At 45.4% G+C, this 14,653-nt stretch overlaps 1 protein-coding gene across 1 annotated transcript in view; it reads right to left on the bottom strand.

The window, feature by feature from the left end:
- The window catches only part of CAPN6 (calpain 6), an 831,133-nt gene that overhangs the window by 58,265 nt on the left and 758,215 nt on the right, over positions 1-14,653 (bottom strand). Inside the window, exon 12 of the mRNA XM_069612607.1 lies at positions 11,529-11,665. Within this exon, the coding sequence (XP_069468708.1) occupies positions 11,529-11,665 (137 nt within the window). The remainder of the gene's footprint in view (positions 1-11,528; positions 11,666-14,653) is intronic.

Below are 14,653 nucleotides of genomic sequence, written 5' to 3'. Positions count from 1 at the left end.
GAGCAACTATACCTATTCTGTTTCACCCTCTGCCGACGCTCAGCAGACACATAGTTAAGGCAAACTCTGGCATGGGTGACCTTAGAGGGTCAAAGAAACTAGCGGACCCACTCAAAGAAGTCATCTTCCAGGCGGTGCATGCCGGCCAGAAGCAGAAGCAGGAGAAGCAGACTGCTAACCAAGGGACCCAGAGCGACCGGTGAAGAACTCCCTACTGGGGATCCATTGAAGTCTGGGAGCGGCATGGTTCCTGATAATAGTGAATATTGACATCTTGATCACTTTGTACCAAAAGTCCCCAGACAATATCATAAAAAGGTGGGACTTGACACTCCAAGGAAAACTCATTGGTTTAAGTTGTCTTCGTCCCATTCAGGGACCCATAGACATCTCAATTAATTAATCCTTTACACTTTAAGTTGACTTTGCTTTCATCCACAAGGAATACGCTAGGAGAAGGGAGGCATTCTCCTAGCCCTAGAACTGTTTCTTTATACAAAGGAACTTTTAAATACAAGAAGAAGGGAGTAATTCTCCTGGGCTTGGAAAGAACTGGAACTTTTAGTGTGTTCTTTTTTTGTAGTGGTAGGGAATGTAGGTAGGTTTGGACCAAAACTGTTTAAGTTGGACTCGACTGATACCATGACTGCCCTAGCTATAGTTTTGTTAGGTAGGGAAACCACCTTAGTATAGGGAAAGACAGATATTTTGTTTCTCTTAAATAATAACCTTTGTCAACAATGGCACCACTTGGACAGTCTCCTATTTCCTTAACGCCACAGTGGCCAAACCAAGATCCTGTGTGTTCTAAATTGATAGCCATGTTTTTCAAGCCCACAATCTGTAGAATTAGATGATACGCATTATAGCCTATACTTAAATTGCATGCTCAAGCTAGAAACCTACAACCCCACACTCACACTGGAGGGACGACAAATTGAAGTAAATATGTATTGTGAGGGTTTAGGTGTAAGAGTCGGACATAAGCGTGGCATGATAATTGGCAAAGACTTATATAATTAAAAAAAGCAGGGGCAGGGTTGGAGAAAATCCTAACTAACTGTACCTCTAAGAGGGTTTTCCCAGCGCAACAGAACTAGCTAATGAAATGGTCTGTTGCAGAATGTCCAAAGTAAAGTTTATCGTCCTGTGTCCAAATCCTAACCTATCCCTCACAAGCTAAACTCAACATAAGGTGTCTCTGTATCTTAAGGTCAGGATAAGACAGAAGACAGTATCTTTACTGAGCAGGCCTGGATCCCAGACCCCACAACAAGGAAAAATGGCCTGGGCACCTTTTCCAATAGCCCAGTGTTCTCTCCCAAGCTGTGCTGAGGGTCCCGGACCCTTTACTCAGTACCACCTCCATGGTCCACTCTTCTGCTAAGTAGGGTAATTAATGTTCTGGTGCTCACTGTTTTCTCTACCTGTCTTCACTTCCACCCACAGCCTTGGTTTACTCTCCTGCCAAGGTCCCTGAGTATCACTTGCACATGTAAGCTTTGTATTGTTCTCAATCACTGTTTGGGGTGTATGACCCCACCATGTGTCTCAGACCCCCTTAACTTAGTTGCCCTTATAGTTCTCTCTATCTGTTCTCTCGTCACCCCACAGCCTTGGTTTACTCTACTGCCATGGTCTGTGAGTACCACTTGTACATGTAAAGTTCCTATTCTAATAATAAATATTTTATTGTGATATAATCCAGTGAAAACAGGATTTTACACAATACATATTAAACTCACAATCATTAATATCCATATTTATATATATATGAACAAAATACAAAATATAAATATAAAATATATATATAAATATAGTGCAAGATAGAAACATAATACAATACAGAACAATTCAATAGAAAAATATACGATTTAACACCAACAATGTATATATAAAGCGTATAATCATACCAAGCAAATTTTTAAGGATGGGAAAGTGATGATATATTAATACCGGTAACACTATAATGCCTCAGGCAGTGGCATAATTTGTGACCATACCCTAAAAAGTGCAAGCTGTAAGCCAAGTGATTCAGTGTTCAAACACATATACCAAAAATCGTCCTCTTTAATTGCCTCATAACTATGAACCCATTTTTCATACGCATTCATATATATAGGGCCCATTTTTGGACAGAGTGTTAGTACGTGTCTCGCATTTTCCAAAATTCCTGCCCCCTGGCAAATACGACATAGCCTAGCCTCCCGTTGAATCTTCAATCGAGGGCCTATAATAGTGAGCACCGGGAGCTGGTTGGTTCTCAATTTTAGTAGGAAATGCCTTACATCGGGGCCGGGCTTAATAACAAATAGGGTTGTGGTTTTAAATATTTATGTGTGACATACCTGATCACCTCGTATCCTTTCAATTTGGACAGGTGGTCTGAGTTCGCACACCAGTCCCACCTGTTCAACTTTTCCTCCAATGCCTTTTTTTGGTGGATATAGGGTAAATTGTTCAGTTTTTCACAGGGCCAATCAATTTCCTTAAAGAGTGATTCATTCAGCTCTTTATAATTCAGGCCAAAAGGATATTTTTCAGCCTGATCATTTTTCCCTGCCAAACTCAATAATTTAAAAAGCACCCCTGGCATGAAGTGCCCTACCTCTTAAGGAGGTGAGGCCCAATTCTAGTCGAAGCTATTGAATCGAACAGGAGGGACCCAAGCCAAGCACCATACGCCAATAATGGCCTTTCAGAATGTTCAGCCATGTAAGATCTTGCAAAGTCAATGCCTCCAAACCGTATAATACGGTGGGTGCAAAACATTGTTGATAAAGCTTTAATATACCAGCCATAATGAAACCTGCAGTGCCCTTTGCAAATTTACAAGCCTGAAGGGTGAGTAATTTTGCTCTACGTATCTTATGTTTTTTTATAGCGTCATAATCTGTAGGTGCTCTGAAATCTAGTCCTAAGTAGGGATATTGCTCTACCACCTCAATTGTTCCTACCTTTGTATCTATCCCAGTACTACCATGTCCCTTGTGGGCTACTGTCATTATTTTTGTTTTCTCTACATTAATTACCAACCCTATCTGTGTCGAGTAATCTACCAATTCATGCAGCTTGTTCTTTATACCAGCCATCGTACGGTCCAGAAGGATCAGATCATCTGCATACAGCATACCTATTATGGGGATCTTCCCTAATTTAGGGGGGCAATTAGATTTTAGTGCCTTACGATCCAATAGATCAGCTATATATATGTTGTACAGCATTGGCGCAGTTACACAGCCCTGCTTTACCCCCATATTGGTGATGATTTTATCAGTTACTTCGCCTTGGTCATTTAGGCGGACCCTAGTGGAGGTATTACTGTGCAAGGCTATTAATATATTTAGGATCCATTTCGGACAATCCATAGCCTTTAATTTAGTCCATAGAATATTCCTCCTCACTAGCTCAAAAGCGCTACTAAAATCTACAAAAGCGATGTATAGCATAGCGTCTTTATTACTTGTGGTGTTATTTACTAGTTGGTCAAGAACCCTGATGTTATGAGTAGTACTAGACCCTGTTCTAAAACCCGTTTGTGCATAGTTGAGGATATGGTTATCCGTGGCCCATTTTTCTATTTCCTTAAGAACCAAGGTGTTAAAGGTTTTACTAGTGACATCCAGCATAGAAAGTTGTCGATAATTAGCTGGTTTAGTCCGCTCCCCTTTTTTATGTACTCGTATTAATACAGATTTCTTCCAAGAGGTCGGTATCTGGCAAGTTCTGCATATTGTGGAGTACAGAGTAAGCAGTAGCTGGGCCCAGTTATGTGGGTCTTTCTTGAGGACTGCATTAGCTAATCCATTAGGGCCCGGAGCATTAGATGATTTTAGATTCATTATGGATTGCTTTATGATCTTATAGCTCAGGGGGAGGGGCCATGTCCTTACACCCACTAGAGAACTGCTGGCACTCATGTTATCTTTGTAGAATTTCTTTGATATGTATTACACATATATATGTCCCCTGGAATGGGATTGGGGACCCTCAGTTTCGGTTCTCCCCCAGCCTGTGCCAGTATCTGCCAAACTCTGCGACTATCCCTACTACATAGCACTTCAACAAACGTTTGCCATTGTTTTCTTTTTTGGGATTGGCGATACCCTCTAAGCCACCTCTGATATTTTCATTTTATTTCTACTATCTCAGATTATACCGCATCCTCACCACTTTGGGCGATTTTATTTACTCTTATACTTCTAAGTGCTCTTCGCATAATGCGTTTCTGATCTCTTATATTTATATCAAAGGGCAGGGCACCCCTCCTATTCCAACTCAGCCCCGGGCCAGGACTCCCTTTAAATAATGAGTGGGTGAGGTGGGTTATCCAACATTCAATGTCTTCAGGGCTTTTTCCCCACATTAGCTGTTTCATATTGATGTAAATGGGGAAAGTTACACTGGTCATCTTTTCGATGTTTCGCTGGGTCCACCTAATCTTATTTCCCGCATGGTTAGGTATAATATCTCTACATAGGCCCCACTCAGGCCTTTCACCACTTCCCTTCATACTTAGTATTAGGTACCATGATCACTGTAAATATTCAGTGTGACATTTAGATGCAGAACCTGATTCAGCAAACATTCAGATACAACCATGTAGTCCAAAACAGAATGCTTTTCTCCTATTGCCCAGGTTCCTTTACCCAGGGTATCCCCCCTTATACGCCCATTTAAAATGGTCAGGTTCCATTCCTTGAGGATTTCAAGCCACAGTCTCCCTTTACTGTTACTCTGATGTATGGGTATTTCGCTGACATTTTGAACACAGGGATAATTCCCACATCCCTCAGTATCAAGGCATTTGGCATTCAAGTCACCGCCCAATATTACGGCAGTCACTTCTTCCCCCTTACACCATGTAGTTAGTAATGTGTCCAATTTATCTCCTAGGGCTTCAGTAATCAGATCCCCAGGTGGATCATAGATGTTAATAATCAGGACTTCTTTACATCCTGCCCAACCACCTGGTGGACTAATCTGGATCGCCAAGATGTTACCTCCAGGGCTATCTTGGTAGATCAATTTAGGGTTATAGGCAGTCTTAGCACTTATTAACAGACCCCCTTTCGGTCTTCCCCGTTCCCCCCTTATAGCCATACTTTGATAGTTTGTATATCCATCGAATTCCAAATTGAAGGTTACCTACGTTTCCTGTTGTAGAAATAGTTAATTAGTCAGCAGTAGGTCAAGTGAGGGGCCCTCATTTATCCAATGACTGAAGCCCCTTGTATTCCAGCTAGTGACAGTCGCGGATCATCCTCTTATTTTCTGGACAAACATTTCTTGCAGCCATGCCCATCCTTGCTCATCGCTAAGCTTTTGTGGGATTTTTGTTAACATTGTTGGTGCCTGTCTAGTGGAACATGCACAAGTACATTTTTGACTATTTTCCATTGACGACTCTGTCGGAATAGGTACATCCAACAAGTATCCCAGATATTCAAGCGATGCTCGGTTTGCCCTTATCATCGATGCAGTTTCTGGTAGACAGCAATGAATGGTTGTATGTTTCCCTCCTTTTATTCATGAGGGTTCCACAAAATCCACATCATTAGAGTTTAAGATTCTTAGCGACAGTATTTTGGCAAATAGGGCAAAGAGTGTCGGTCGATTCAACTGTTTGCAGGTTTACCATTCTCCACTGGCGAGATAATCACATGTTAGGGAGAATTCTCTGTAAGGCTAATTTCCCAAACCTAGTGAGTCTCCCCGCAGCTTTGCTGGATTTTTGGGGTTTATTTTTTTCTCTCCTGCTAAGAGTGAGATTATTTTGCTCCCACTCTTAGTCATGATTTGAAGTGTTCCTTCCATGTGTTTTATGGGCTATGGGGTCTTTTACTCCATAGGGTCTCATGTGTTTTTTTGATGTGGGTTACACAGCACCCTCCGTGCCGTAACCCAGGGGTGTTGTAGCGACCCCCCAACATAGACTCCATACCCTGGGACTGACTACTGTCTCCCAGGGCATGTAAAGTCACCATTGGCTTTGCTAGTCCCAAATTATGAACAGAAACCAGTACAAACCATCATATTGTGGACGTACTGGTCGGGGCAATTCGATTGCCCCGGGGTCTGTTGTTCGAGGGGGCACGTCTCCGTCCCCCCTGATCGAGTTTTGGCTGGTGGCAGTGGATACTACTTTTTATATCCGACCGCAAATATATCTCTATGGATTTTCCCATTGTTCGAGGCTACCAACTTTAATTATTTAATTCTTATACCCTCAAACATACCGCCGGTTTATTTATTTAATAATAATTCGCCGGTTGGTATTTTTTGCCAGAACTCGATTCTAAAATAGCGTTTGTGTTCTCTTCTGTGACTCCAACCCAAGTCGAGCCCTTTGTTCCACTTTTTGGCGGGCTTCTCCACAGAAGCCTCCAAAAGTGGTGCCACTCTGTCTGGGTACCACAGGGGGTGTGGAAGGGGGTTTAGGCACCCTGGACTGAGTTACCTTAGTAACTCAAGTCGCACTCTTGTGTGATTGGCCCAAGTGGTGAGCCGGCCGGCTCACCACTTAGCATGTTTGATTGACAGCTAGGCTGAGTAAATGGGGATATGCTGCATAAAAGCAGGGCTTTGGGGACTGGAAATTCAGAAGTCGCCACAGGACCTAAGAATCCGAGGAGGGAGAAGCTGAGCCGGCCTGCAACGACGACACCACCGGTGGAGCCCTGCTGAACCGTCTCACCACTTTTCCCAACGACAGAGGAGATCTCCAGCCCGGAGAGTCTTCTTCCTTCAACTGGTGGGGATAACCAGTCTACCTTCGTTTCACCTTCCTGGAACATCTCGTGGCCGCCTTGCCTGTGCCAAGCACCACGGCAACCGGGATACCACGTTTTCACCACCACCGCGAACCGAAAGGGTAGTACCTTTGTACCGGAGAACTCCGCGACTGGTTTCTTCCCTGGCAGTGCAACTACCTTCATCCTTCCTCCACGACGAGATCTGCTCTTCCTCTGAACGACGCTGTGACTTGCACCCCCTGCCAGGAACAACTGCCCCCGCTGGAGGATCCTCTCCATTTAAGGTACCGTGTTCCGCTTGGCTTCCCTTGCAACCGTTTGAACAGGGTGTATTAAATCCTCGTCTCTCGAACCTGGGTTAGCCTGGGACACCTTAGCTAACTTTCCTGCACTGAACTAAACCTTTTTCGAACTACCTCCACAAACTTTGAAGACTCTGTCTAACTGTCTGATCTTGGGCATCGTCTGCCTGACTCCCTTGGAAGTGGGCCTGGCACCTAAACTTCCTTGCTCACCAGTAGACTGTGCCTTCCTAACTTGCTGTGGTTCTTTAAAAAGTGTTTAGTGTGTATGCTTCCATAATTCCGCTTTTGCCTCTCTTTTTATTTAACTTGTTGGAATGCCATTGAACGTTAAGCGCTCACCTCTGTCTGGAAATAAGTGGTGTTAACTAAGACTTGTCCAAAAAGTAATCAGGGATGTACATATGATAATAGTGATTGTGTTTTGAACTTATCTTACCAATTTAGTGCTAGTGTGTTTTATAAGTGTGTGTTAAATAAATAATTATATACTTTTACACCCAAGCTCTGGTCAGTGTTTGCTTGTGCTACTGTATTTCTGTACCTATTTTGTATGCTCTGTATACTGCCTAACTCTTTTTGAGGGAAGTCTGACTGCTCAGCCACAGCTACCAAGTGAATCTGTGTGGTACAGACTTTTGCAGTGGTCCCTGCACAGGTTTCTGTCTAACATCACATTTTTAATGTCAACCCAGTTTTACTCCACTCTCCCACCCCCCACCCCCAGCATTTTGTACCTCAAGGGGGGGGGGGACGGCAGGGAGAACAGCCTGCTCCTGTTCTAATGCTGGTGCCCAATGGGATACATTTGGCCAGATGGAATATAAGAGACCGAATGAACAGCAGAATGCTGGCTTGTCTTGGCCGGTTGTTCTTCCATAAACCAGCTCGTCAACCTACCCACAGTTTGGGCCGATCTTCTTTTTCTTCGTGCCGCTCTTTTACGCTGCTTCTTAGATATATTTTTACCAGGAGGGCGTGGGGTAGAATTCCAGGGCGGAGGATTATTTATTTTCTCTACACATTTATTCGCCAGGCTCTTCTGTTTCCTGGAAGGGTGTCCCCCCATTCCAGGTTCCTCCTCATATTCCCCTAGTCTGTCTTAAAGATTTGTGGAGGGCTAAAATCACCCTCCCCTGTGCTTTTAAGTCCTCATGCATCGTCCCACAAAGTTTTAATAGTATTTTGATGGCAAAATTTAATGTAGCATTTCCCGATTGTGAAGTTTCATGAGTGCTATATTCTAATTGCACAGGTTCACTTATTGAATTTGTTGAATCAAACGCCATATTGGGACTGGCTTATAAATGTGGTGCTTTAGGGGGTGAGACAGGCCTAGAGTCAGGTATGGGGATACTTGGTACAGTCTCAGTTTGTGATGCTGAGGATACCAATATAGGGGAATCATTTTCCCTTGATGTAAGGGTATCCATAGGTTCTTCCAGTGGAGCTACCAGGTCTTGCTTTCCCTATAGCATCACTACTTGTTAGATACACCAGGTGCTCTTCACCTACGGTTTTCCCCTCTGGTGTTCCCACACGTGCTTGTAGTGCATAGCACAGATGCAGGAGGGAATCATTGTCTAGATCTAGGGGGAGGTAACTTCCTTCTCCTTCCAATTGGGATATATTAGTTTTATTGATGCCAGTCACAGCCTCTCCTTCCCCCAATTTACTTGGAAAATAGACATCTAAAGGTCCCTTTTGAGGGGCCCCAGGCTTGTCTCCGGTTTCTTTTAGTCCCCCACATTCAACGGTCAATTTACTACTTGTATCAGTAGTCACTTTGGACCGTAAGCCATAAGGTTTCTTCCCTCTTGTCGCCGCCGTTTTATTACGGTTAGCAACTTTTCCCGGCATTTTTCCAACAAGAGTGTACTACTACACACTGGTAAGCAATCAACAGTCGGTGTCCAGCAGTTTGGGATTTTAGACAGACCGTGGGCTATGGCAGTCTACCTGTCACACTCCCAGGGTCTGTACAGGGTATTATAGTGTATTCGCGGGCTATGGCAGATTACAACTGTCCCACTCCCAAGCTTCTTTTCCCTTTCCCATTACTGAGGCAGGTTAGCTAATTCAAAAGGAGAGTACCACACCGGTACCTCACAGGTTACTCTACTTAGGCCAGTGGTAGAAACAGTTTTTGTCTGTTATTCTACAGACAGTGTGGCTCACGCCGTACTATAGCACTTCCAGAATTTACAGGAAGTCACTTTGTCCAAGTTGCCGTCGCCCACCAATGCTCGCCCACTCTCTCCTGCATGGGTAAGCAGGCGGACCCAACGCACTCCTATGCACGAGTCAAGCAGCTCCCGCGGGCGGACCCGCCAACCCCAACCAGACTCACCCGAGCTGCGAGCCCTCACCACGCCCACACTGCCAACCTGCAAGATCAGTCCACATGGCTCCGGCTCACCCACGCTCAAAGGTCCAGACTGGTCGGGAGCCGGACGCCGGGTGCTGATAATCCACTGAGAGCTGGCCCGACGGCTACACTTTCTCGCCGCTTTCTCGCCGCCTAAGCCGCGTACAGCCGGGAAACAGGTTCTCAGTATCTCCAGATCTGAGGAAAGGACCTTCGTCCAACACACGCGTCAAGCCACACCTCACGTAGCAGAAAACAGAGGCCGCTTCCGACATGCTCAATAAAGTTCCTATTCCTCTTCATTACTGTTTGGGGTGCGTTTCCCCAGCATGGCTCCCAGACTCCATCACTTGGTTACTCTCCCAGTTCTCTTTGCCTGATCTTTATTCAAGCCACAGCCTTGATTTACTTCCCTACCAAGGTCTGTGGGTTTCATCTATATATGCAAAGTTTGTATTCCTCTTTTTTGCTGGTCGGGGTATGCCTTCCTGATATGGGTCCCATACCCCCTTCACTTGGTTATTCACAATGTTCTCTTTGTCTAATCTTTCTTCATTCCACAGCCTTGGTTTGATCTCCTGCCAAGGTCTGTCATTGCAACTTGTATCTGCAAAGATTGTATTGACCTTTATTTCTGGTCAGGGTATGCCTTCCTGATATGGGTCCTAAACCCCCTTCACTAGATCACTCTGCCCTGATGTGTATTCTTTCTGTTCTCCACTTAAGGCCTTCAGTACTCTCTGGGTCTCCCCAACCCTGTACCTAGCCACACTTGTACTTGTAGGGCCTTGGCCGTCACCATAAGTTGTTCGCAGATCTTCCAGGAGCTTCGGCAACTTCTCTGGCTCACCGGGACCTTGCCTGCTCTTCGAAGCATCTACCTCTGCAGTTCGGTAGTGGTTTCTGTGCACTGCAGCAGCCTTGATGAACGGCAGGTAAGTTTGCTCTTCTCCGGGCCTTATGCAAATGTGTCTCTCCCTTGGAAACCATCTGCCTCTCTGCTTTGCTATCTTGAGCGTACCTGGGCACTTTTCCGACTCATGCTGAGCTGGCAATGAAGACACCATCCTTCTCTTCCCTTGCTGCCTATGAATGACGGCTGACCAATAGGATTGCTCCAAAGGCTAGAAACCGTGCATTTGTTCTTGTCGTGATCTTCATTACCCATGGCCTCTTACTCACCCCAGTAGTTCTTGCCTGAGATACATATGGACATTGGGTAGAGTGGAGTTGGACAGGTATTGATGGAAGATGGGCGCGTCAAAGTCAAAGCGATACTACGTTCTCCAGAGATAGTCACTACTCTCAATGGGGTCTTCCCTCCCCATTAAATCCTCCCGTTGAGTACCACCCCCAGGGCGATAACTGGGTAGCAAACTCACCTTTCTGGGCTCATGGAAAGGTGTTCACCCTTCTGAAGCAGTGACGATACCTCAGGATTCGTCACGGTATATCTAAATGTCATTTTTCTATGCAACCTTCTCCGGTACCAGTAATTGTTTTTGATACTGGAGGAAATAAAACCTTTTTGGGGCTTGCTAATTGCTCACTGAAGTTGGTTTACTGTAAATGTTAATTGAAAAGAACTTTAACATACTGGCCTATAACCATCCCTATGATCACGGCATTAAGTACTGTTTAGGGGTGGTCTTGAAGTAATTTTTTGTTCAGGATTGTTAGAAATAATTTTAATAGTTCTGTTGAGTGACTGAATGCTTGTATTGCCTTTAGCGAGAATATCACAAGCAGGTCAAGTTTAATAGAGTAAATGAGACCATGTAATCCATACCTGATGCCTAGCTGTGACTTCCCTCCCTTGCAGAAAGCAAGGGAATCACCTTTAATTTAAGTGATTAGGTCTTAATTCTGATCACAAATAGTCTGTTTATTGAGCCAGAATTGTGGGGTGGGACGAAATATTAAGGGATGGGAATTCTGTGATGGTAAGTTATTGAAAAGATCAACAGATTAATCAAATAATTACACAGGAAAAGGAACGGTCGGTAAATTATAATTGGGAAATCTGCTGGTACTCTGGCTCACAGTCTCTTTTCTAGAAAGTAGATGTGTTTGTTCTAAAAATTAAATGTCATGACTTATTACCTGAACAATGATTGGTTGAGTGGGGTCCTTCCTGTAGAATATTGCTCGTGTGTCAAAAACTGCGCTCAGAGAGTCCTCTTGGACTGGGAAAACCACCTTTTCATTCTCACACTTGATTGTCAGGTATGGGTCTGCTCCTAGAAAAACCAATAAGAAAATCTCATTCACTAATAAGGATGTTTTTTTAAACAGATATGGTGTTAGTTAAACACAGCAATTTGCATTTTAAAACAATAAACCCCTAGCTGGGGGTCAATTACTGTGTCAGGGAATGCCCCGAGGGCCACACCAAATGAGGTAATGGCCCGCAGCAAAGGGTTAATTGCTATTAGTACCCGGCATTTTGTAGTGGGATACATACAGTGTTTAAGTTATGAAACACCAGATTTGTCATTTTGCAACTTAAAAAAATAAAGATGGCAGCCATGGATGGGGGGGGGAAGGGACTTCATGTAGTCCCTTTTCCCTTTCCATGGTGCCCATTCGAACTTTGGAATGGCGCCGAGAACACTGCAGTTCCCGCAGCGCTGGCAACCAACAAGGACGCTGAAGGTAAATGCGGAGAGAGTGGGGTGGGCGAAATATGTGAAAAAGGGGTGTGTGTGTGTGCGGGGGATGGGATGCAGAGCTGCGGGGGAAGCACGCTTACCTGGCAAGCAAGAGAGGGAAGATGGCAGCCTCCCGCTATTTAGGGGCTCGGAGCAGGGGCTGTACCGTGTGGTAAAGCCTCTGGTCCAAGCCTACCCATCGGCGGGGAGGCCGCCACACCCCCAACCAGGATACTGATATATTTTATTATTTGATAATAACTTTAAGGCCTTGCCTACATTTTCAAATCAAATAAGGTGATAATTACTTTGGGAGTGAGCAGTACTGGCTGGTAACAGCCTTCCAGCATGAGGTTATGGTGTGAGTTAGTGTCAAGAGATGGGAGCAGTTCCTCGCAAGTGCTCAGAAGAGCAGTTTCTGTTCCTCTGTATGCTCAGAATCCAGATAGATGGTCGTGTAGGCAACCAACAAGCTCAGTATGGTGGGTCATTTGGGGAGGACCAGCTTCTCCAGGAGTTTCCCAAGGAAGGGAGTGATAGAGATGAGGTGGTAGTTAGCGGGACAAAAGGGATCGGCGGAAGGCTTTTTTAGGAGGGGGCACAAAAGAGAGTACTTGAGGGAAGAGGGGAAAGAACTGGTATCAAGAGAGTGATTGCAGAAATCAACAAGTGCGGGAGCAAGCAAGACGGTATTGTCCTTAATAGCTCTGCAAGCACAGGGCGGACCTGTTTTGAGGAGACCTTCATAGAGCGGGCAACCCTAGTGACTTCGTCCAATGTGATTGTAGAGAACAAGAAGAGAACGGCTGAGGGAGGATGGGCCGCAAGGAGTGGCAGGGGGCTGGGAAGAGAGTAGGGAGAAGGTTGGCCAATACAGTACAGAGGGCCTGAGAGGGAAAGAGGGAAGAGGTGAGGTGGAGACTGCAGAAGGATTGGTTAGTTCCTTGCAGATTTTAAAGAGTTCAGCTGTGGTGTTGACATGGGCCTGGATGTGGGCGCTCTTCTTGGAAGGAATGGAGAGATGATATTACCTTTGGAGAAGGTGACAGATCAGTTTGTCAGTTTGTCAGAAGATGAGCTCAAGGTCAACCACTTCTGTTCTGCAGCTCTGCAATTGCGCTTAAGCTCTGTAAGATCAGAGTCGTACCAAGTGTTACGCTTGGTATCGTGTTTCAGGCGGATCCACATGACTGGGGCAAGAGTGTCGAGAGTGTTAGTGATGGCGAGATGGAGGTTGCTGAGAACAGAGTCAGAAGTAGAGTGTGCAGAAGGAGGAGCACGGGAGAGAAAGGTGGAAGCTAATGCAGCAACTGATACTTGTTTCATTGGGCATGAACAAGGTTGGCAGAGCTGGGGGAGGTGCAGTCAGAGGACAGAGAGGACCCAGGTTAGAGGAGGGGAGGGAGTAGTCTGACCAGGAGAGAGGGGTGACGAGTGGGGAGGAGAGCAAAAGATCAGTGTGGATAAAGGCATTGAGAGTAAGTCCAGCCGAGTGGCTAGGACCAAAGGGGAGAATGGAGAGGGAGAGCGAGGTGCAGAGGTCACGAAAGAGAGTGGGCACCGTGATTGAGGAGTCAAGGTGGATGTTGAAGTCACCCAGTAGTAGGAGTTTAGAGGACAATGTCTAGAGAGAGGAGGATAAATCAGCCCATTTTGAGAGGCACAGGTTTATAGAGTCAGGTGGCATATAGATAGTGGCAATGGCCAGGGAGGAGGTCAGAGAGATGACCAGCTTGCACACCAGGCTCGTGAAGGAGGAGAAGGGCTGGGTGGCTACGAGGGAGGAAGGGACCCAATCAGGAAAAATCAGGTCAACAACAGCACGGTTAGGGCACGGCTTAGAGATGATCTTGTAGCCATCAAGTAGAAGGGAGTCAAAAGCAGTGACTGAGCTGGCATGAAACCACGTCTCGGTAAGATCGAGGATATCGAGGTCAAGGTTTTCAAAGATGAGGCAGATGTCAACAGAGTGTCTGATGGCAGAATGAGCATTAAGCATGGCCAGATGAAGCAGGTCACTGCCTTCAAAGGTTTTCCAATGAGGTCTACAGGGGCGTGGTACACCAGTTGGAGGCGGAGGAAGAGGGACAGAGAGAGAGGAAGAAGGAGTAACATGTACAAGAGGAAGTTGAAGAGGGATATCAAGCGCTGGTCAAAGAGGAGGAGGCTGGGTTGAGGACCCTGAGCCATGATAGTGCCATTTCAATAGACATGAAGGCATACAACTGGATGAGGAGAAGCCCGCCAAGAGTACTTGCCATCTAGTGCCACCATTAATGGGTGAGGATAAGAAAGGAGATAGAGTAGAGATAAGATGAGGAGTCCAGAAATCTGGGGAGGGGACTGAGAAGAGGATATCAGTGACAATATCTCTGGAAGTTGCACTTACATAGGTGTCTGCAATGGGTACACCAGGGTTAGTGATTAAGACATCTTTTTAAAATGTTTTCCTTCCAGACTACATACAGCATAGTTTCTTTATGGGTAATGGTTGTGTTGAGTTAGGTCCCGGGGATCAGAAATCAGACTTGGCGGGTACCGATTGAGTTTTTATTTCAGTCTGATGTGCCGCAGGAA

Source organism: Ambystoma mexicanum, chromosome 5p, assembly GCF_040938575.1.
Source record: "Ambystoma mexicanum isolate Mex_15411 chromosome 5p, UKY_AmexF1_1, whole genome shotgun sequence".
NCBI lineage: Eukaryota > Metazoa > Chordata > Amphibia > Caudata > Ambystomatidae > Ambystoma > Ambystoma mexicanum.
The sequence above is the reverse complement of the archived record's forward strand: the minus strand, read 5'-3'. Positions and strand labels throughout refer to the sequence as shown.